This window comes from Wasmannia auropunctata, unplaced genomic scaffold (genome assembly GCF_000956235.1).
Source record: "Wasmannia auropunctata unplaced genomic scaffold, wasmannia.A_1.0 LD336000.1, whole genome shotgun sequence".
NCBI lineage: Eukaryota > Metazoa > Arthropoda > Insecta > Hymenoptera > Formicidae > Wasmannia > Wasmannia auropunctata.
Window position 1 is genome coordinate 2,229,151 of NW_012026890.1, and position 23,530 is coordinate 2,252,680.

The 23,530-nt window shown below is 35.0% G+C and overlaps 1 protein-coding gene across 5 annotated transcripts; it reads left to right on the forward strand.

The window, feature by feature from the left end:
• Window positions 1-2,079: 2,079 nt before the first annotated feature.
• LOC105453333 (glutamate decarboxylase) lies at window positions 2,080-22,661 on the forward strand. 5 transcript variants are annotated; one of them, XM_011695177.1, is made up of 11 exons: window positions 2,080-2,326; window positions 4,540-4,628; window positions 5,266-5,356; window positions 8,076-8,312; window positions 14,749-15,065; window positions 15,383-15,634; window positions 16,272-16,339; window positions 20,238-20,316; window positions 21,597-21,746; window positions 21,899-22,093; window positions 22,255-22,661. In XM_011695177.1, exons 2-11 carry the CDS (start codon window positions 4,572-4,574, stop codon window positions 22,426-22,428), a joined length of 1,620 nt encoding a protein of 539 aa, XP_011693479.1. In that variant the 5' UTR covers window positions 2,080-2,326; window positions 4,540-4,571; the 3' UTR covers window positions 22,429-22,661. The 5 variants fall into 5 exon arrangements, with proteins under 5 accessions (XP_011693479.1, XP_011693482.1, XP_011693481.1 ...); XM_011695179.1 differs by lacking the exon at window positions 4,540-4,628 and having other exon boundaries at window positions 2,081-2,326; XM_011695176.1 differs by lacking the exons at window positions 2,080-2,326; window positions 4,540-4,628 and adding an exon at window positions 4,684-5,008.
• The last annotated feature ends 869 nt before the right edge of the window (window positions 22,662-23,530 follow it).

Sequence of the window (23,530 nt, forward strand, 5' to 3'; positions counted from 1 at the left end):
ACAACCGAGCCTGCGAACAACGGCATTGTTTCAGAATATAAGTACTGTCTTCTACCAACGGCGGCTGTAGGGATTCATAAAGACTATTTAATTGAAATCCGATTTAATAACGATAATGTTACGGTTCAGCAGGATTAATTTCATGAGTATTACAATCAGACGGTAACGTAATCCGTCGGATTTGGACGTATTAGATTTTAGTTGAATCATTTATTCCTTAAAATTTTTAGAAGATTGAACAATTTTGTTTTAATAAACATAAATTATAAAGAACTAACGTAATGGAATTATTATTAGAATTTGGGAGGAGTGCTAATTTAATCACGTAATTCACTCTTCATATTTAAAATAATTACATTTTGTGTTACATTTTATCGCTATTTATACGACATATTATAGCGATATTTATATCATATTATTTCAAAGGAAAAGAGTCAGTTAGGCACATAAAGCATAATTAATCAAATTAAAATTAATATAAAATTTCACAGTTTTGATAAATGTATGTAACAATAAATTTTTTATGAATTTATGATATATATTCAATTTAAAAAATGTGTATATAAAAATCTTTTGATACTCGTACAAATCTCAATTTCAATTTTATCCGTTGTAACACGAAACGTACATTGACATGGTATTGCCCGAGAATAGTAAGTTCTCGTGGGTCGTGTTACATCGGTTGCGCCCACATAGAGGATTTACACGCCTACACGAGGCGCAAAATATACCGACGTCAGTGAGAGCTCGGTACGTGCAGTACACTAGTTACGATCCTGGCCCTTTCTGGGTCTCGTCCTGTCCTCCACCTACAACGAAGGACGGAGGACGGTATTGATTAAATTCACCGACGGCCATTTTGTCCCGGCGTTCTATTGGTTGCCGTCCATTTTGTCCTTTCCACCCCCGCTGATGTAACCATAATCGTTTCTTCCTCCTCTAGTATGATCGTCCCTGTTTACCTACCTGTTCACGGTCTTCAGCCCCCGATCCACTCCCCGTTGTCGTCGCGGCGGAAGACGCAGGCGTCGCGACATTTTCCGCGGAAGAAATCGGACCATCAGCAATTAGATTCTTCTATGGTAACCCGTTGCGCACCCTAATGAGCGTTCCGTTTCTGTTCTAGATGTACCTGGAGATATAAACTTAACATTTCAATATCGTTCTCCGAGTGGTAAATCAATGACTATTTTAGATTTAGTCTATCAGATAACTATAAAATGAGTCTCATCTATTGATATCCGATTTTTACTTGTAGTTTATTCTTAATAATAAAAAAAATTTTGAAAGAAGAAGAGAGATAACTTTTTCTCTGGTAATATTATTTTATATTATTTAATAATAATAATTCTCCTTTAGTTTTGTGTTCTTTTTATGATTATTCTTCGTTCTTTCTAAAAAAAGCGCGCTACAAGTAATAATATAATTTTACACGATAATAAAATGTTTAATAAGTTTAATCATTTATACAAATAATTTTAGTTTTATGATTACAAACGAGCTAAAATTTCAACACTATTTGAAATTGATAACTATATGTACATTTAATATTTTATCGAGTATTTTCCAGCGCAAAGATGTAAAGGGTCTATGACACAACTGTCATACATCCGTTGAAATACGGATGCCTTGGAAATTTATGGACAAATCATCTTTCAGAATCGTCTTGAACTTCAATCTACCTCCATCTTTCATCACCGGTTTTTAGATCTTGAGATTCTTGTTTGCTGAGTGCTCTTCATCTCAACGGCCTAAGGTAGCAAACTGAATAACACATGAAAAGTGTCGGTAGTGGATAGTTCCGTCACGGAAACCGCACGCGGCTGGGATAAACAAAACGCAGCTTGGAAACACACAAAAAAGCCAACAAGAAGAAAAATTGGCATATTTGCTTTCCTTTACTCTCTTCTTCTCTCTGACGTCAAAAGTAAGGTTCGCTCCGGGATTGGTGAAATGACGACACGCCCTGATATCCACCACTATGTTTCACCCTTCAACTCCCACCAGTCGTGACTGAACACGACCACGCCTACGCAAAAGCACCCCCGATTGGGGAGGGTGGCTGCGTAGGTTGCGCGAGATGAAACTGGGTCAGGCAGACTCGAGGCAGGCCGAGTCAGGCCGAAGCTCGAGAGTCGTCCAGGCGTTTTCGGCACGAAGCAGTCCCTTGGAAACCACCCTGAAGCCCGTCGTCGCTTCGCCAGTCCGTCGGCATTCCACCCTTAAAACCTACGCTCATTCCGAGGCAAATTCTAGCCTCCGCTGAGACCACAAGCTAAGCCATCCGGCCGCATAGAATATCCGGCGAAGAAGAAGGCGGGATTAGGTGAGTACGAGATGAAGATTGTATCAGCAGATAGATTATTTCTTCTTGAGTAGTTTGTAATTTTTTGTGTAATATATGTTATAAAATTATCGAGGAATGTTTTTAAACTTGATAATGTATCATATCTTACATGTTTTTTAATAAAAATCGTAATGTTAAGTTGGAATTGTAAGATAAGAAATTGGAAAAAGCTTGTATAGTATGTATATTTTTAAAAATTATTGAAATCAAAACAAGTTAATTAGCATACAATAAAATGACAATAAAATTTTAACATGTATAATAATTTTAATAAATATTATAGAACGAGGTTTTTTAAATAGTGAACAAATAACAAATAGAAATTGTCCAATAAAAAAATTGTTTGACATTTGAATAGAAAAATATGTTACTAATATTGTAAGTCACTAAAATAAATTATTACTTTAACATTATATTAAATTATGAAGTTATAAATTGCTAATGTGACTTTTATAGATATTAACAAAGAAACAGTGGATTTCTCAATATTCAAGATAGACTCATGATTTACTTTAATTTTTTGTAATCAGCCTATTTATTTTTAATAAATGGCTTGCAATTTTTGTTTGATTCAATTTTATTATGGTAACAATTCACAACTTTATAGTCGTTTACAATCTCTCAAATACTTGTTACAATAATCTTTTTTTCTATTTGTAAGAATATATTTTCTGCCTTAATTTATAAAAAAAACTCAAATTTTGAAAAGTGAAAATTAAATCAAGTTCAGAATTGTTAGAAAAGGAACTGTTGAAGAAATTAAAATGCAAAATAATATTGATAACAATATGATTTAAAAAAAAACTGGTAATCACGGAAAACATAATGAAGAAATTAAAATACAAAATTAAATGATACTGCTAATAATATGATTATTGATACAAAGATTATCAAATTAAAACTCCGCTAACTGACAGAAGAGGTTTATCTATTTTCTAAATTTTCCACAAATTTAATATAGATTATGCACGCGTGTTTATTTTAAGATAAATAGCTTCATCGTTTAAACAAATAATTGAGTGCAATATAGTATTAACATGATACATTCTTTCTTCCAATACATTCATTAATCATGCATGTTTCACTAACATTCTAATCTCTTCTTTACATTTTCTTCTAGTGCATGTTTTAATATTATATAATCGGTGGATGTCTTTCGAATTTTTTCCAGCTTATTTCTCATGCTTCCAGGACCGCTCTATTGATTCAGAGAGCAAAGCGATCTGATTGCTTGAGAAATTCAAGCAGGCTATCTTTTAAGAAAACTTAGAACACAAAGTGCGATTGATGGTCCGAGTTTATTCACTTTACAGTTACATATATCTTATATTTAATTAATGATAACTAAATTTTATCCGTTGTTTGCTCCGTTCAATTTTATACCTCGTGGTACTTCATTATATCTTTCTTACAAGTCTAATTTCTCATCTAATCTCTTTTCTATCTGCGATAGCACATGATTGAGCATGAATTCTGTGCTTACTCTGTATCACATTTTTATTTACTAAAACTTCTTTCTGTATTTTCTTCTAAAATCATTGCCGTGGCATAGATAATACGTAAAAGCACGACTTTAATACATTCAAATTTCTTATGTATATGTTTTGATAAGACCGCTTACTCGAGATTACATATATAAATTTATTCTTATGCTACTATTACATTATTTTATTTTATTATCTTTTATTTCTTCTCTTTTTATTAATCTTATTTTTTATTTCAGCAATTCTATTGTTTATTTTATATATTTTTTATACATTGTTATTCTTTTTCGATCTTTCTTTATTAGTTTTCTTGTATTAATTATTATTTAAATTTTTGAACGTTTATTTCTTTATGTATTTTTATATACAACTTCCGAGAGACAATCTTAAGCTATGAATAGACATTTATAGACATATTTTTGCATTGAAAACATATGTTTCATTGAGAAAATAAATGTGGATCGATTAGCTTGGAGTTCGCAATACGTTTCTAGACATGGTCATGAAAGTGTTAAAGCTTTGTGTTCTAGGAATTAATTTAAAAAAGACCACAAACTGCTCTCTGTCCATGTTTCTTCGGTCGCTCAGCCTATCGCGGTTACCACGGCGATTCTCGCTTAACGATTTCGCAATCACGCTGAAACTCGCCGAAGACTCGACGCCGCAGTACGTCGTGACTGAAGCGAAACCTATTGTTGATTGTTGTAGGAACTGTTGAGGCGAGGGACACAAGCAGAGACATGGACAATGTGCAAATGATCGGCACTAAAATCACAGCGATCAAGGAATACTTATATGTAAGGCATCCACATTGCACATCATTCATTACGTCTGCTCATTTAGTGAGATGTCCACGTCGATAATGTCTTTACCAAAAATGTCTATATTTAATTAATATAAGTATTGCTTTGATGACACGTGCTGATTATGTCCTTGTTTTATAATTTTATCGATGCAACCCCAATTGGAATTTACAAGGGAAAAATTCCATTCATCTTGAATGCGTTACATTCAAACCGCGACAGAAACCACGCGAAACTTTCCGCGGAATCGTACGCGGAAGTCGTATAACCAATGTTTATGTCGATGAATGAATATATATTGCCAGCCACGCCTGTTGACGAGTGCAGTATTGGTGGAAACATTGTCGACGAGATCTATCTCGCTGATTTCAATCGTAATTATAATTAGGGATTTTTAGGCTAACCGTGTTAATTTCTTAGTTTCCAGCAAGCGATTGCCGATACTTATAACAATTAATATGGTTAGTTCGTATAAGCGAAAATTTAAATTTAAGTTGGTTTGCGATTGATAAAAATTCTGTCTAAAAAAAATTCGCTTTTAATATTTATTTAAAAATTAATCCAATTAAATGAACGTCATGTGCAAAGTGTATCTTAAGAAGATAGAACCTTGTTGCTTTGGATTTTTCAGAACTTCGCACGAACGCATTCACCTACCAGACTAATGAGCTCCGAAAACACTTATTCGCTCTCTAAAGAGCATTGCAACTTGAAGTATTCGGGTAAGTGGCAATTATGTGTGAGCGTTCTTTTTGTTAATATTTATTAGAATATTGCATGAGTTTGATATAAACATTTCGCGAACAATTGATAAACCTGTGGTGCATGAACGCCGCTTCTCATTCATAAAACTATAATTCAAACAATAGTAATTGTGATACTGTCAGCACCAAAATCGGCAAAATTTAAAGGGCTGAAACAAATTACATCAATATATTGTATTATATGACGCAAGGCTTGGCTTTTCGAGAGCAAAATCCAAGAGTCACAATATTGTCCTGATTTCGTGAGGCCTGTCGGTCGGAAGGGTGCATAATAATAGAGGATTTAGAATTATTCTAAAGAGGTTGGTAGGTGCCGAGTGGCTGAGGACAGATTACACGCCGCAGGGAGACGGAAGGGTTTGTCATTCTCGCCGTTTGGGAAGTGTTAGCGGGCGATAACGACGCGCGCGTGCCGCTCGTAGAACCGTGAATATTTCAACGGATTCTTGCTTTCAAGAATGACTTTTAAAACAATTAACGATCGTAAATCACGCGCGAAAACGAGAATCTCACCTGAGAATTCAAGTGAATTACGTCGTAACGCGAAATCTGCAGTATTACTATAAATTAAGGTCGTAATCCGGCTTATAAATCGGCGTGACTAATTGCCACGTGTAGCAACCCTCAGAAGGCGCTTTGATTAAAGTCGAAACGCGAGGGTCTAGACGCATCTGGTACCAAATGACTACACACGGTGGATATATCGATTTCGGGCTATACACTTGAGAAAATCGACGAGGTGCAAGGATTAAAATTAGAATACGAGTAAAATAATTATCGTATTTCAATATAAAGATATTTATTGTGCGCATTGCGTATTTTTACAAAAAGTATTAATTACTAAGAATAAAGAGAGACGCGCCAGTTAGGTGATATTTATATAACGTAATGAAATCTTGAACGACTGCTACGCGGGCTTATTTGTATCTCGAAAAGTGCTCGAGAAAAAGACAGAGATCTTTGGACATTAGATTGATGGAGCTGGATTAGCTGGATCCGACCGCTGGAAGCCGGGGATTTCTCTTGTCTAACCATAGGCTCAAGGCAATTCACCATAAGTTTTCGTGCGCCCTCCTTTCTTTAGTCTGCTTTTATTCGGCATTCTTATGATCATTGAAAAAAATATACTTTTATCGATCAAAGAGCAAAACCTTTCAAAAGAAATATTACTAGTCATCAACGAGCCTATCTTTTAAAATTTTTATTTTTAACAAATATTTTTACTTGAGCATTAATTTGAACTTAAATTGATTTTTATTGAATTTTTAAAGATTGAATAAAATTGTTAATTATATTTATATAAATCTAATGCAGTAACGCAAAATTTAAACTGGCAAAATTGTGACATTTCTTTTATATAATATTAGTATCAGTTTGTATTTTAAAATAATTAAATATATTGCGGTTTCACAATATTAAGAGAAATGAAAATAAGGATGTAATATTTTATCTCCTTAAGAAATCTCGTTTGTACCGCCATTTTAAAATGCTAAATAATAATTTAAAAGCAAAGTCTCATAGTAGCTCTGCTGTTTATCCATGGGATCACCTTAATGCAATGGGAAAACGAGGGGATAGTTCACTACATGGGATACTTTATGGTTGCGCCACGATAGAAGGACAGTTCAATTTACTTAGGATTTACCACGAGCGTATTGAAATGTTTCACTGCAATGACTTTGTTCTGTCTTCATTGAATCTGTATGATTCAATGATCTAGCTAGCATATTACATATATGTATAATTATTAGCCATTAGGGAACTTTGTAATGTGTCTTATTGTACTTTGCTCATAATTGTAAAAATAGATATTTTAAATAGCATGTAAAATTTAAAGAATCATTTATTTTAATATTAATATAATTTTGGTTATTTACTATTAATTTTACTAAATTTATTGTCTATAAGACAGTTTTTGTCTATAAGATAGTTTTTCGAATTTTGTCATGCGTTTATTATTAATTTTTAATATTAATTACGTGAAGCTCAAATTGAAAATTATATTTATTGTTTATGAAATAATTGCACTGTGCATGATAGCGCAATAAATTGCATGCTATAGTATTAATGGATGACACATAGTGACAAAATGTTAGAATGGATTCGCTGCGAGCAGAGAAGAAGAGAGAAGAAGAATATGCATAAGATGGTGTCATCCCACCAAACAAGTGAGAGTGTGTCAATATAGGTCTATACTTTCAATTGTTTGATGAGGTGAAATCATTCTAATCGCGCGTCCGAGGATGCTATCAAAGTCACGATGGTAGGTCGAACAATGAATGACAGCCGAAAGGAATCTTGTCGATGCGGTATCAGTCGCTGTAGTAGAAGAGATTTCACTTGATCCCAACAATTAGAGAGTTATTGCATCGTAGTTATTGCATTGTATTGCACATGAATTATCGTTATCCAGTTTTACTTCTAAGATTTATAAAAGACATAAATTTGATTTAAAAAAATCATATTTAATATTATAGAATAATATATGATTTGTCTCGAAAACGTTGGAAAAATCATTAATGTTGTTTAAATGAAATCTATGCATGATTGTGTCGCATTGTAATGCTTATTACATGTTTTTTATATATTGACGATTGTCATAAAATCGTTATTTAAGAAATATAAACGAGAACGAAGAATCCGTTGTAATTTTGTAATTTTTTTATTTTGTTCGCAGATATTCTGCCGCATAATGCAGAGGGTTATCCGGCGACTAAAGAGTTCCTGATGAAAGTGGTGGATATTCTGCTGGACCACGTCAAATCAACGAATGATAGAAATGCGAAGATCCTCGACTTTCATCATCCTGCCGACATGATGCGTCTGCTCGATCTAGAAATTCCTGATACCGGATTGACTCTGCAACAGCTCTTACTCGATTGTTCCATGACCTTGAAGTATCAAGTAAAAACCGGTAAGAATATTTAAATTCTTTTCATTTTTTCAATATATCAATAAGAATTAGAACCAATAATAAAATCTTCTTAATCAAATAACTTTTAATCAATCATATCGGTGAGCGAGTCGGCTGCTCGTAAAATTATTTTATAAATAAGTAATATTGTAAATGTAATGGCTTATAATCTTATAAATAATTTAATAAATAAAATATAATTCTTCTTAACAGTAAAACATGAATTAATAAAAATTATATGACAAATATATAAATGTATAAATTACTTCTCTCTTTCAATTAATGTTAGATTCTTAAGGGCAAACTAAAAATTAAATATCAGCGGGATGTACATACTCTAAAGAGAAAATCCGTTACAATGGAATCTAGTTGTAACTAAATTTTAGAAAAGAAAATAGCAAAATAAAAAGCTTGAATTTTTAACAATCGAGAAATATCAATATCGAAAGATGAATTATCCTATTATTTTGCAAATTTAAATATGTTACAATTCTATTATATGATACAGAATATTTCATATCCGACGTTTGTATCAGAAAGTTTTTCTCATCTAATCAAAACGCCTCGCAATGTTTCGGAACTGATACATGTTGCAATCGTTACAGAAAAACATACGCAGATATAAGTATTTACGAGCCGTTTGTCTGCCTGTTTCTATCAAACAGAGCCATTTGCCCGTCGATGATTCTTATTATCGACGTGCCTCTATATTTTCTCTATTTCTTATAACCGGAGTCCGGATTTCGGTGCTGTTTTTGCCATTCGGCATTTCAAGCTGCGCGCCGCGCCAGTGCCACAAGAAGCAATGCCGTTTATCTGTTATAATGGCTTTACAACATATAAAGTTATACTACGCTATATTGCTACATCAGCTTGGAGTGTGGAAAACTAAGTGGGCACTAAGATCCGGACTCTGCTTTTAAAATAAAATTTCACTGTTACTTTATATATAGATAAAACTAAATATTTTAGTTATTCAATTCTGCATAATTTTAATCTTTTTAAAAATACTAGAAAATTAAGTTTATTTTTAAAGTAAGTCTGCTTTTTCGGATACTTTTACACAATGAAAGAAAATATTTCTGTATCAAAATTATTATAAAGTTTGCGTTAAAATACTAAACGCGAGATGCACGACGTTACTGAGATAGTGGACCAAAAAATACTGCAAAAGTGCAAGCACCCCTATCAAGAGACAGCATTTTAACGTCGTGCTATCGCACGTCCCTATCCCCTAGGGCGATAAGCCACATAATTTCATATTCAATTTAGCATACGCGCTCGCAGGGGCGAAGATAAGGTAGCGACAGACACCGCCAATGAAATCCGACGGCTATCGGCCAACCCTCGAAACAGACACGCCGACGTCGTTTGTAATAAATAAATACACGGACGCACACGCGATGGCTATAGAACTTAGGTATTTCCGTGCCTTTTTTGTGTCATACCTCGTATTATCGGAAATGATGAGACATTTTATAGAAAAAGAAATTGCTTTGTATGTTATTTTTACACTTTTGCGTAAGTTGTTTTAAAAAATATATTAGTATATGCGATTGCGAAGTAAAATCTTTTCTTTAATTTTTGACGGTCAACTAGACTTTGCCAGAATACTTTAATAAAATTTCAATAAATATATAAAACAGTAAATTAATCTTGCTAACGAAGTATATATAATTAAATATTTTTATGTGTTTTATTTGTTTGTATGAAAACGATATATATATGAAATTCTCTCTAGTCTTTCTTGTTTGAATTCTCTTGCCGATTTCGCAAATCTTTTATCATAAACTTTATGAGACACAAAGTAAATTATTCTCTTTAGGTGCGCATTTCATTTTAATAAAACACGAAGGAGCAAAACAAATGCGTCCATTATTTACGGGCGAGCTCGCAGAAATCTTGTATTAATAACGATCTATCGAAGAGCGGTGGCTGGATAGCAATATAGAGGCTCGGTGAAATACCAAAAGTCAACCGCAAATCTCCCACGGCGTGCGAAAGTTCGCTATCTCGGTAGGATTCGATTACCAGCTTGAATGGATGGTAATGCACAATGGAGCAGACCTAACTAAACTTAGGCCAGGAATCCCGTTTGTCTGCAGTCCATGTAAAAGGAAGCGAGGGCCGCGTGATCATCCCTGCCCTTCGGTATCGAAGGGCGCGTGCACGATACGTGCCGACAAAAACTCGTTATTAGATTATATACCGCAAGATTCGGGGACCCTTCGCATATCGGGTTTAGGGGGAGCGGGGGACAGTAGATCAACGCTTGGCTACAGGAAAACGTCCTATCTATGAAGAATATCAATTGATGTGTATCAAGACAGAAGTCGTTCTTCTAGAAGGACGTTTATATCAGGGATATGTTGAAAGGTATCGATAACGGTAACGGTGTCGAGAACGCTGATCGCGAAAAAAAGTCTGTTAATAGATATACCGACAATAGCAGTACGACCACTGATGTATACATATCAGTTTGATTGATAAAGCAATTTAGATATTTTAACAAACATATTAAAAATAAAAATGTAGGTACTTGTGACAATAATAATATTGCTATTTTAAAATAAAATAAATGTAATATAAAGAGATAGAAATTTAAATTATGTTACTTAATTTGAATAATACAGACATCGTATATTTAATTCTTGATTTAAAATATTTTTTATTATTAATTACAATACAAACATACATTAAATATTTCTTTTAATTGTGATGCACAAATGACAGAATATCACTAATCGATTCGTAGTTAAATAATGAAATTTCTATGATAATCACATCTGTACACATATTCAAATCACATGTCCGTCATTCAAGAAACCAACAAAAACTTATTACTTATATACTGCAGTCCACGAAACTTGTAGCGCAAAAAATCTACGACATATCGAAATTTCAGCTGTCCAGAGAAGAAGCTAAAGTGTTATCCGCTTGAATGTAACTTTTTCTAGGTCAGTATAACATACACGCGAGCCGAATATTGTTCGCAGGATTCTTCGCGTAATCTATTTCTGTCATTTGGTATTTTTATTATTTAAAATCGATATTGGATTGGATAATCTTTCCTTTATTCATAAGTTACAATTGTAACTTACTTGTGCAATGAAGCAATTATAAAATTATCATAAGAAGTGACAAGTGATACAATAATACAGGAAACTTAAGCAATAGATATAATTTTCTCGCATAACTGTAATTTAAAAATAAATTGCCCAAATTCATACTATGACTATGGTATGAAAACACCACACGACGTTATTGCTGACATAAGTTTGCACGTGGCACTATCGGGGTGGCGAATTTCAATAGGATTAGGTGTAATTAAGAGCCATTTCTACACGATTTTTCCTTAGTGGGGTATAGAGGGGAAACAGTAAATAGGGGGCGAAACCCAGCTGCGGAGGGTACGATATAGGGGTAGCGGTATTTCGCGGGAGCTTTTGCGCGGCAGCATCGGGCTGCAGCATCACGCCGAGGAATTTAAATTGATATCGATAGTTCGCCGTGGAATGCGCAAATCGGTTCGTCACGGAATGCGAAAAACGCCGTATCACGTGGAAGCTATTCGGCCCATGGTAGTTTTCGTCGAAAAAGATCGAACATACCAAGCATTTAAAATACGTAACGCATTTGTTCGCGTCGGCGAGTTAAAAGAAAAGGGCACTGCACTCGGCTTCCTGTAAGTTATCCGATTGGAAAGGAATAATTTTAACAAATTTTCTTAAAACGTAAAATAACTCATAAAGTGTGTGCTTCTACTTTTAAGCAGTAATATTTTAAGTATATTATGTTCTAGTAGTGAAATGAAAGTTTCAATTTCTCATAATATGAACAAAGTGATAGCAAAAGTAGCATATTACGACACGAATATTTTGCAAAATGCTTTATGAACGTAATATAACAGCAATGCCAAGCGCAATGTTACTTGCCTTATGAGCGGTATGATTGATCACGCAGCATTAATGTTAAGCCCGAGTTACACACTTCGCTCTATACAAATCCCGAGCCCTATAATATATCACCGCAGCCTGTTCGGAGCAGGTTCTCCTTGCGTTCTCTCTTTTCCCCGACTGTGTGCGAGGGCAGGAGCAAATTAGTCGGAAAATGATTCCCTGGATAGCATAATCGCTACGAAGAACCGGCCGCAGTTGAGAAAAATTATTTATTGTATTGCAATTGTAAATAAGAATCTATAGATAAAGTTAATCTATAGAGTTAATCTGGACAGTTAATTTTAAAAATTTATTAATTAAATGCAAACATATATGAGTGTCAAAAGAAAAATGTCTAGATCCTTTGAATCTTTATTTTTGATATTTTATTAAAGATAAGGTTATATTAATCTTTGTTTAATCATTCTTGTTTCATTTATATTCAAAATTTACGTAGAAATTATAAAAAAGAAAGGGAAATTCAGTTAATAATATGAGCTGAGAGTGGTTAATTCAATGTAGCTTCCGCGAGAAGATGCTAAAACTTCACACAATCCTGAAGTCGCGAGATACAAATCTGCATAACGCAAAGCGGCTTATCTTGCACCAGTTGGTCGCACGTGTTTGTTTTTCCTGAACGGTATACGCGTGCAGCGTTTGAGAGCCTCTGCAAACAATCTAGTCGAGCAGCGACGCGTATGACGCGCAAAATGCGGGCGCTTCGGACCATCGAACCCTGTTCCACCCTTGGCCAGGGCGCTATTCTGTCGCTCCTGCCAGACGGGAGGAAGAGAGGAGATCGTCTTCTCGCAGACCCCTCGACCGGACGCGTGCCACGATCCACGGACCGAGATAATTGCGAATAACAGTACGACAAACGGCTCAAATACCACCATCTGATATCATGTCTGAAGCGATTTTCGTGTCGGACCATTGATATTTTCCTCAAAGGATGATGATCTGTGGGTAGACATTTACAAAGTTTATTGAAGTTATAGTTCAGTGATAATTGAAACTTCTTTTAAAAGAAATGAGAAGTAAAATCTATCAGGCGTTTACAATCAATATAAATTTTCAAAGCAGAAGGAGTAGAAACTGTTCGTATTATAAAAATTATAATACGAATAATATATAGCAGATTATAAAGTATATTTTGGAAGAAGAACATCGTTTGTTTCGATTCACAGCTGTGATAACGAGAAGCTTTTTTTTTTTTAAGGAATATCCGCTACCATTTTATGCATAATCGTTTTCCATTAATGGAATCTCTTTAATGGAAATACGTGGTCCGCGTTCGTGAAGAGAATCCTCCGACAAAAATCGGAGATTATCCTTCCAGACCTTTAACGTCGGTTCGACTTTACCACGCGTCGAATCCCAGGCCGTTGCCGTCGGTGAAGGGGAATATCCGTAGCTCGTGACGCCGCGTGTCAATCATTGCGTAAAACCAGAAGATTAGAGTATATATGTGCCATTGAACAGACAAATAACGTGTCCTTAATACAATTTACCGTAAATTCGAAATAATATTGTTAGTATCTGAAAGTTTCTACCAATTAGATAAATGAATTCTATTTAATGTTCAAAATAATTTTTACGATTTAAATACAGAATATACATATCTAAGCCTGTTTTATGTTTATGCAATGTCTTTGATATACCAGCACGCATTGCATTGTGCAATAAAGCATAAGATTATCGAGGGTCAAAGTCTTCTCGATACCGGATATTCAACGAAGTGAATCCATCATGTTTCAAGGATCAAGGGATTTACGCTATTCCAAAAAAAAAGGTGATAGCGCTCGTAGGGTTCTTTTATGTGACGTCTGTATGTTCCATTGATTGTTTCCGGATGAAACATGGGAGAAAATACGAGAAAATATATTTCCTAAATTTCGATCAGTCATCTTTCTCTCCTCTGTAACTTATAACTTCTTCTTTATTTATATGAATGTTCTAATATTGATTTAAGCTATAAATGAGTTTGCGCGGAACGCAAATAGCGGATTAGGAGGCTGAAATGTCTAGGCATTTATGTCTAGAAAGAGAGAGAGAATAAAGTACTCGCTCCCCTAGTTGCATCAGGAGGCTCGGCTCCCATCGAATAGAAGCATTAGGCCTGATCCTCGCGCGATGCTCAGCCGAGCGGATGACAACGTACTCGGGAAGAGCTTAAATCTCTCTCTCTCTTTCGCCGCCTTTCCTCTTTGCGTGCCTTTAACTTACGCGACATTACAAAGGTCGCGTGTAACGTAATAATACTCGGACACGTGCCACGTCAACGTTATTAATTACTTTGCGCTATTAAGAACCACTTGTCAACAATCACTGCAGCCGCGATCGGCGAGAATGATTTATCGGCAACGTAGTAATTAATTTTTCGTCACCTTTGCATAATTTTCGACAAGAATACGCACTTTAGCGAAATTTTAGTCGAATCAGTGTGAAATCAGACTGCAATTTTTCTCTGAGGAAATTCTTTCCTCTTTTTTTTTTAGGACATCCACATTTCTTCAATCAACTATCATGCGGTCTCGATTTAGTGTCTATGGCCGGCGAGTGGCTAACTGCGACAGCGAACACGAACATGTTTACCTACGAGATCGCTCCCGTATTCATTCTAATGGAGCATGTCGTTCTACAAAAAATGCGCGAGCTTATAGGCTGGAATTGCGGTGACTCCATTCTCGCGCCGGGAGGATCGATTAGCAATCTTTACGCCTTCCTTGCGGCCAGGCACAAGATGTTCCCGTACTATAAAGAAAAAGGACTCTCCGCCATCGGAGGACAGCTGGTTATGTTTACGTCCGATCAGGTTCGTGTTTGAATTTAATCGTTTAATAAAGCAATTCGCTGTTCCTATTTTTTCAAAAATTTTTTTTCGATGAAATTCAACTTTTAAAAACTGTCAGCAGAAAATAAAAACTATAGAAAAACTGAGTAATTATAACAGAATCAATATATATTGTGTAAAAAATATTAAGTAATAAATTTGTAAATATTTTTTTTAAATTGAAATTAGCATAATTTCTATACCAAAATTGTATCATTGTGCTAATTAATGTTTTGTACGCCTTCATAAGTGGAAATTAATTAGATCGTTCATCATTAGTGGATTATTAATGCCTACAGTGCCATTATTCTGTGAAATCATGCGCGTCCGTTTGCGGCCTTGGTACGGATAATTGCGTGATGGTGCCTAGCGACGAGCGCGGTCGCATTATTCCATCGAAACTGGAGGAATTGATCCTGGAGCGTAAGGCCAAAGGTCACATACCGTTCTTCGTGAATGCTACTGCGGGAACAACGGTTATTGGTGCATTCGATCCGATTCCGGAAATCGCTGATATCTGTCAAAGATACAATCTATGGCTGCATGTCGACGTGAGTAATAATATAGATACGAAACATGTACATAATATTTATATACCTTGTATTTGTACATCTCTAATAGATTAATATATAATTTTAGATAACGTTTGATTGAACATTTTCATATTTATTCAACGTAAAATAAAGCAATATCCATTTCCAATTAAATAAATTTGTGTAGATATTGATCATAAATACAAAAAGATAGCAATTATCTATTAATTTCACATATTATCTCACAATTCATCTAATAATGATTATACATATAAAGTAACAAACATAGTAAATAATTAAAAAAGAAAAAAGATATCAATTTAATTGAATAACTTCAAAAGCCCACTTAAACAGTACCGTCAAACTAGATGCGCTTATGCAATCAAGTCGATCCAAACACAATTTAAGCTGTAAATGCCAAACGCGTAAGAACCTTAACGTAAATAATAAATATGGGAAACGGCAGAAGTTTCACCAGTACTACATTCGCGGCCGGGCTACAGGGGAGATTCGAAAATACCGGATCTATAAGTTAGATTAAGAAATACTTAAAGAAATCTCGCATTTTTATCCCGTGCCTTTTATGTTAATTTCTTATATTCTATCACCGAGTATATTCAATCCATCATCGAGTAATCATTCATTTCTGTTACAGGCGGCTTGGGGTGGTGGACTGCTTCTGTCGAGAAAGTACAGGCATCCGAAATTGACCGGCATCGAACGGTGAGTGTTAAATTCAGCATTAAAATTAATTTTAACTTACATCTTTTATCTCTATCTCAAGAAGTAGTTGAACCGTGATAAAAAAAGAAGACGTAAATTTGATTTATAATTTTTTAATTAAACCACTTTATCACAATTTATCGTCATATTTTTTAAAATATTGTTATTTCTCTATGTGTATTTTTTGATTTATACTATTTTATATGTTTATTGCGTTATTTGCAATTCTATTTACTTCCGTAACTAAATCTGAATCGCGCGCATACGTTCGACATAGGGGAGATACAATCCACGTATTTTATAGTTTATTGAGGCTTAGTTGAGCTTAGTTATAATGGACTTCTTTGGAAAACGTCTCCAACCCGATGTATGTCATATATATGGGATAAAATCGATACGTTCCTTTCGAGGTGGTTGTGATTCGAGCGTCAGGCGCTGCAAATGATTTTACATGAGAATGGTTGAAGGCAGTCAGCCCGTAATGTATTGCTCGCATAAACCGCGATTAGGATGCTATCAGGGGCTGATGTAAAATTGCTCTAGAATTTCTTGCATTAAAAATAACTTTATTACGAAAAATTTGAACAAATATTAAAAAGTGACGGGAAATATTCTAACAAATTTTTACATTATAAATGGATGATAATATTTTCTATAGAAATTTGATTTTAGATTTATTAGTAGTATAATGTTATAAATTATGAAAAAGTACGACGTTCAATTGAATCTTTATAACAGTATCAAATTCGAATTATATTTACAAAAAAATCCACGAAAAAATATACAACTTCTGATTCACCTTGTATATCTGTGGACACGAACGGAACCCTTCAAGCTGTGATAGGGGTCAGGGGTACGGACGAGACATGCGTGGGGTTGGCGAGATTAATCCACGATTTGCATCCAAGCGCATCTGCTCCCTCGATTCAGACAATCCCTGACCTGAAAATCGGCGCGAGAAGTCTCTGGGGAATGATTTATGTACAAAAAGAGGCGGCAATCCATCTATCAGAATATACCACAGTATCTTTCAAGAATGTTGATAAGCACAATACATGTTATCTATGTTAAGATGTAATAATATTTCTTAAATTGACAAGTTTATATGATTAAAACAATTTTCCTATTTATAATAATAATTTTCATATTTATTTTACACATTTTTTTAACGTATATATTACTGCAAATATTTACAGTTTATCTACAACAGTTACGGATTACTTTTTGTTCGCTATTTCGATGCACTATGCACGCTCGTAGATGCACGATTTTTTCTGCGTGGACTGTACCGCGACGGAACTTCCTTCCTGGAAGTCTTGATTAAAATGGCAAACGAAAGGCGCGTATAGAAAGATCCGACGCATGAGCAACAGCTGGATCAGTTCCCTGGAGCACATTTGCAGAACAGAATTCTCCTCTTATATCGACGCGCCGTGCCACCACCGTTGCCGTTGCCGTCCTCCGCAAGCCTGAAATAAAAGCCCGTGCCTTGACAATGCCGGATTAAACTCGTACAAAGGGAACTGCCTCCCTCATTCTCCTCGGTCGGTCCTCTTTCCTCCCCCCCTCCCCTCCTCTCTCTGTCCCCTTTCGCATCCGCGTCCCGGATTGCATAGAATCGAGAAAAAACGCCTTGATTTCGCCTTCACGATAAAGTTGAAATGACCGCGCTTAAAAAGACAGGTCGGGAAAGGCTGCCGGGAGATAGCGTAAAGTTCAAAGTTCGAAGTGTATGTTTCAAGCCGTTTGTTAAGAACTGAAATTTGGACCAGCTGCTCAGCTTTCTTTAAGTCAGCCCCAAGTTCTTAATTACAAGTTTCCCACTTTCTCATTAATCTCTTGTGGAAGTCTAATTATTATTATTTAATCCTCATCATTACAGAAATATAATCCTGTGGCTTGTTCTCCACGGAAAATATCTGACTTGCATTTTCATAAGGCTCATCTTCGCTCTCACGTTATAAGGATATGTATAAGGATATACTTATCGACAGGAATTAACATCTGTTAACATCTTTCTTTGATCATTACCGAGAGTCGGAAGCGCAATTCTCGCGCTATACCGAACATAGAACTTCCGCACATATAGTGTACGCACATTACGCTAAGGGTGCGGGTAATTAACATCCCCTGTAATATATATCGAGCGGCTTTTGGGGTTGGCACCTTGGACGATTTTAAAAGCGATTGCAAGGGTGTCGTATATGCGCCAGCTTCAGCTGCGAATCGCATTAATCACTCGAGCTTTATATACGCTTCTCAAGTCTGTGCGTCTTATTCGAAGAAAAAATTTTGTATCCAATATTTCTTCTCCGCTAAATTCGTACTCCTAAATTGGTCGTAAGAAGTTCATAGTGATTTTCATAAATAGTGTAGTGCAAGCTGTTATTTCAATTTTAATTTATTACAAATAATTTAATTATAAGTAATGATAAATTATGAAATAATTTAGACAAATACGTGCAATCATTTTCTTATCTATATTAATACTTTACTTTCAAAAAATCTAAAATGTTTTTAAATTTAATGCATCAGTATTTATTTAAATTTAAAATAAAGAATATTCTTAATTTAATGCATAAATATTTATTCAATATGAAATTTAATATGAAGAACGTAGAATATTTATTTTGCTTCTTAAATTTGATCTATGCAGAGAAAAAATATAAATAATTATAAATTTGCTGCAGATTCGTAACGGAGGATAAAGATAAATGAATAGAAAATGAACTTTATATAATGTTAACTATTGCTTGAAAAAAATATTACACAATAGACTGAATTCTATCACATATATTTGTTTCAAACAAATCAATGTTTTATTTAAATAAAACAAATAGATGTGTGTCGATCTGTAACATGAAGAAGAATGCACACGAGTGAATAATGGACAACGTCTGCTAACGACACGAATCGCGCTTCAAGGGTGCTTCAAGAGTACCCTCGTATCATCCACAGGATGTTCAGGCAACACGCGGGACCGGCGTTGCGATAAACATGTCACTTGCCAAGTATCAAATATTTATCATAAAGCACGCAACTTACGCACTTAAAGCTAAGTTTTATAAAAAATGATACGTATTATATTTTTGATTTTTCATAAGTCCCATAATTTTATCTACATTTTTATGGATACGGATATTTGTAACAAACACTATTTGTTACAAAACGCTTTGTTTCACTATATTTTATCAGATTTACTTTTTGCTTTAATAATTTTGTGCTTCACTAATCGTTAAAAAACACCTAAAACACACTAGAAATTTGGGTCGAGGAATGTGAATGTGGATTCTCACATATCACAATGCTTTTTCAAGGATTAAGAAGGGTTAGAGGTTTTTACCGCCGGAGTGGGTCTCCGAGGACCAGGGGGTTAAATCCGGTCTCGTGGCTATATTAATAGCTCTTCTCTCGAATTGATAGACCCCCTTCCGTGGGCACGGCGGGAAGATAACTCATATTTTATCCCCTATTGGTTCCCGTGGGAGTGGATAAGAGTTTGATGACCAGCTGAGGTCGGCTGGCTTTTTCAGTCAGCTCGGTGAAGGCTCGCTTCGACAGGTCGCTGATAAGGCAAAAGAAGAATAATTTTCAGCACTATTCGTAAAATATACGGCTTATTTGATATATTTTTTGTTATCACAGAGACCTATTCTATTAATGAGATAAAATTGAAGTGAGCTTTTCTTAACATAGAATTAAACATAGTATTAACATAGAATTTGATACTTTCAAAAAATTTGAAAATAATACTTCTCTAATGTTTAGAAAAATAACAAAAACATACTAATTAATTTTTGCCGCGTAAATTCCACTATTTTTCAAATATATTAAAAGTTATATATTAAAATAAATTATATATTTTTATAAAATTCCAACAACTGCATTATTTTTTCAGAGCTGACTCAGTGACATGGAACCCTCATAAACTTATGGGAGCCTTGCTTCAATGTTCCACTATTCACTTTAAGGAAGACGTAAGTCCCCATTTATATTATGAAATTAGATATTACTAATTAGATATTATTTTTTTATACCGATATACAAAAAATCTTTAAATTACAAAAAATAACTATTAACGATATAATTTAATAGAAAATACCAAGAAACATTATCAGTTATATCTTCTTGTTTGTCACATTTACATTCCGATTTCTGACATTTTACTTCTTTCTCCTTTAATATTTATTCTTATACAATCGAGACGTTAAAAAAATGAATCTCGAAATAATAAGTAATAATATCCACGAATAATTATCGACATTGCATCACGCGACACGTTCAAGACGTTGCACTTTTGAGAAATCTTCCCCGTTTCTGAACGTACTGAAATTCCTGCATCGCGCAAGGGCAACGAGACAACACTAGTCACATTCCGAAGGGTAGACCTACGTGCTCGGGGCTCTCGGCACTACAGGAATTTAATTAAACTAAGAGATAACATATGTTGCCGTCCGTCTACAGCGCGCCGACGGGGAGGGTCTATCCCCCCACGCGACTCAGTTATTGCTAACTCCGAACTTCCCCTTCGGATATTAAAATTCCGTGCACCGGCTGCCGCGAGATATCGGGGAAGAGCGCGCCGTGCCTTTTGTCGGACCGCGTTGCCGTTGACGTTGAAGCACGGTGTCCAAGGGATGCTTCGTTAACACTGACAATCATTGTGTTGTTTTATCTAATAATACAGATCTACAAGTCGGGAGAGTATTAATTTTTGCAAGTATGTGAGATCTATTAATTTTTTTAAATTTATAGCTGTAATAATTAAATACTCTTATTCTCTAATATTTGTCAGTAATTAACGTCAGAAAATTGCGGTAATGACCAAAATGCGTGAAAATGAGAAATAGAGGGTCTTTTCCCCTAGCTCGAAAAAAGAGCATTCGTTAGTTACGTAAATCAACGTTACATAAAATTCTCTACATGACGTAGATCATATACAAACGATAAAGCGACTAAAAAATAATCTTGTCTGAAACAATGGTAGCCAATAATGGAGTGCAACATTGGTGCGGCATATCCGCCATTTTGTAAATTCAATATCCTGGAGTACTCCTCCTCACGCGCATGTGTTGAAGCTTCCCGTATCGACCCAGACGGTGACTCGCCCTCTTCCTCCTCCGGCGGCGGCCTGTCAATCGTAAACCGCGCGAAACAATTCCGGAAACGCTTCGTTATCGGGAAAAAAATGTTGTAGGCGCCCGTTTCTCTCTCTCTCTCGTCTGTTTTGAAAGCGAAAGCCGTTTTCATTTTGCAGGGGCTACTGATCAGCTGTAACCAAATGTCCGCGGAATACCTGTTTATGACGGACAAGCTGTACGACGTGAGGTTCGACACTGGCGATAAGGTCATTCAATGCGGTCGTCACAATGACATTTTCAAGCTTTGGTTGCAATGGCGCGCCAAGGTACAAAATCCATTTACATTGTTACAGAGAAAGCCGATTTTATGCTTTCTCTCATTACACGTCGACGTCGGCATTCTTCTCGGTAACACGTAGTGGGCTGCATTTTCACGGTGATTTAAACTGGGGGATGAATCTATTATTTTATTATCCAGGGAACCGAAGGTTTCGAGAAGCTCATGGATCGGCTGATGGAACTGACGGAGTACATGGTTAGGAGGATCAAACAAATGCCTGACAAATATTATCTGATCCTCGAACCCGAATTGGTCAACGTCTGCTTTTGGTATCTGCCCACGCGCGTGCGGAACATGCCGCATACCGCGGAGAGAATAAAAATCTTAGGCGAGGTGCGTTTGACAATTTTATGAAGACATACGAAGTACAATGTTTAATAAAACTAAAATCTAAAATAATTTAGCGACATTCGTTGTTTTACATTATAAGAAAACTTCGGAAATATTATTTTCGGAGAAATTTTTGGATAAGGGAGAACTGTGTGTGCTTCTAGATATGTCCAATTCTGAAAGGTCGCATGATGCAAGCTGGCACGCTGATGGTTGGTTACCAGCCGGACGATCGACGACCCAACTTCTTCAGGAATATCATTTCCAGTGCCGCTGTAACGGAGGCCGACGTCGATTTTCTCCTGGCTGAGATGGATCGATTGGGCCATGACTTGTAAGAAATCTGTCCACACATATTAGGCATTAATCGTACGATGTGCAGCGATTAGCCGACTGGTATACACATCATTGGCAAAACCGCATTCGTAATTTGTCTGAGTGCACTTTTCGCGACACGTTCTAAAAAAAAAAATTATAAATTAGAGGCTCAGGTTACAAAATTCAATACCATCAATATGAACGTAAGACATAACGAAGAAATAACGATTTTAACGATGTGACAGGAGAAAAACAAATATTGAGTATATTTCTGGTTTTATTTTTTTTTAATTTTCCGCCAAAATAATATATATCATTTAATAGTTAACATTTTAATAACATAAATTATTTTATTTGAGTAAAATTTTACTTATTAACTGAGATTACAGTATAATTTTGTAAATTTTATTTCACATAGTGTGAAATTGTCAATTTCTAATTGATTTAATATTTGAACTTTGGCCAGATTGAGCAAAGAAAACATTTCTCTCGTGATATTCTTTAGACTATTACGCATTTGCCCGTAAATATTTTTCATTCATCGTAAATATTTTTCATTCATCGTTCCATAACAAGTTTTATAAAATCTGGATAAATCGATATACTATAGTTTATTAGTATACTTAGTATACTTAATTTATTAGTATCGGAAAAACAATTTAATTTGATATAAATTTCATGATTGAGCGGAAAAGATGATGATACTAGTGAAAGGTCGATGTGTAGTTAAACGCTTCTTTATCCTGCGACCAGTTTGCAAACAACTACCTGCACGTCGAAAGAGATATACGTAGTATATAAGTTTTCTAGAATTAAACGAAATACACGGCATATCCAAGAAACGAAGTTATGAAACAAGTTACAAAGTTAAAGCTTCCGGCCTTAAGCTATGCAGATTTGTTATTTTTTTGCTGCTCGATAATATTTACTCAAGTGATAAAATTATCAATCACTCATTAAGCGAAGCAATAATAATGTACACACATATCCGCTTTCCAAATGAAATTTTTCATCTCAAAAGGTGAATTAGGATGTCATTGTTCAAAATTTATATCAAATACTTATTTTTAATGTACATATATTACGTTTTTCTATCAAATTGATTTTGAAAGATTTAAGTAT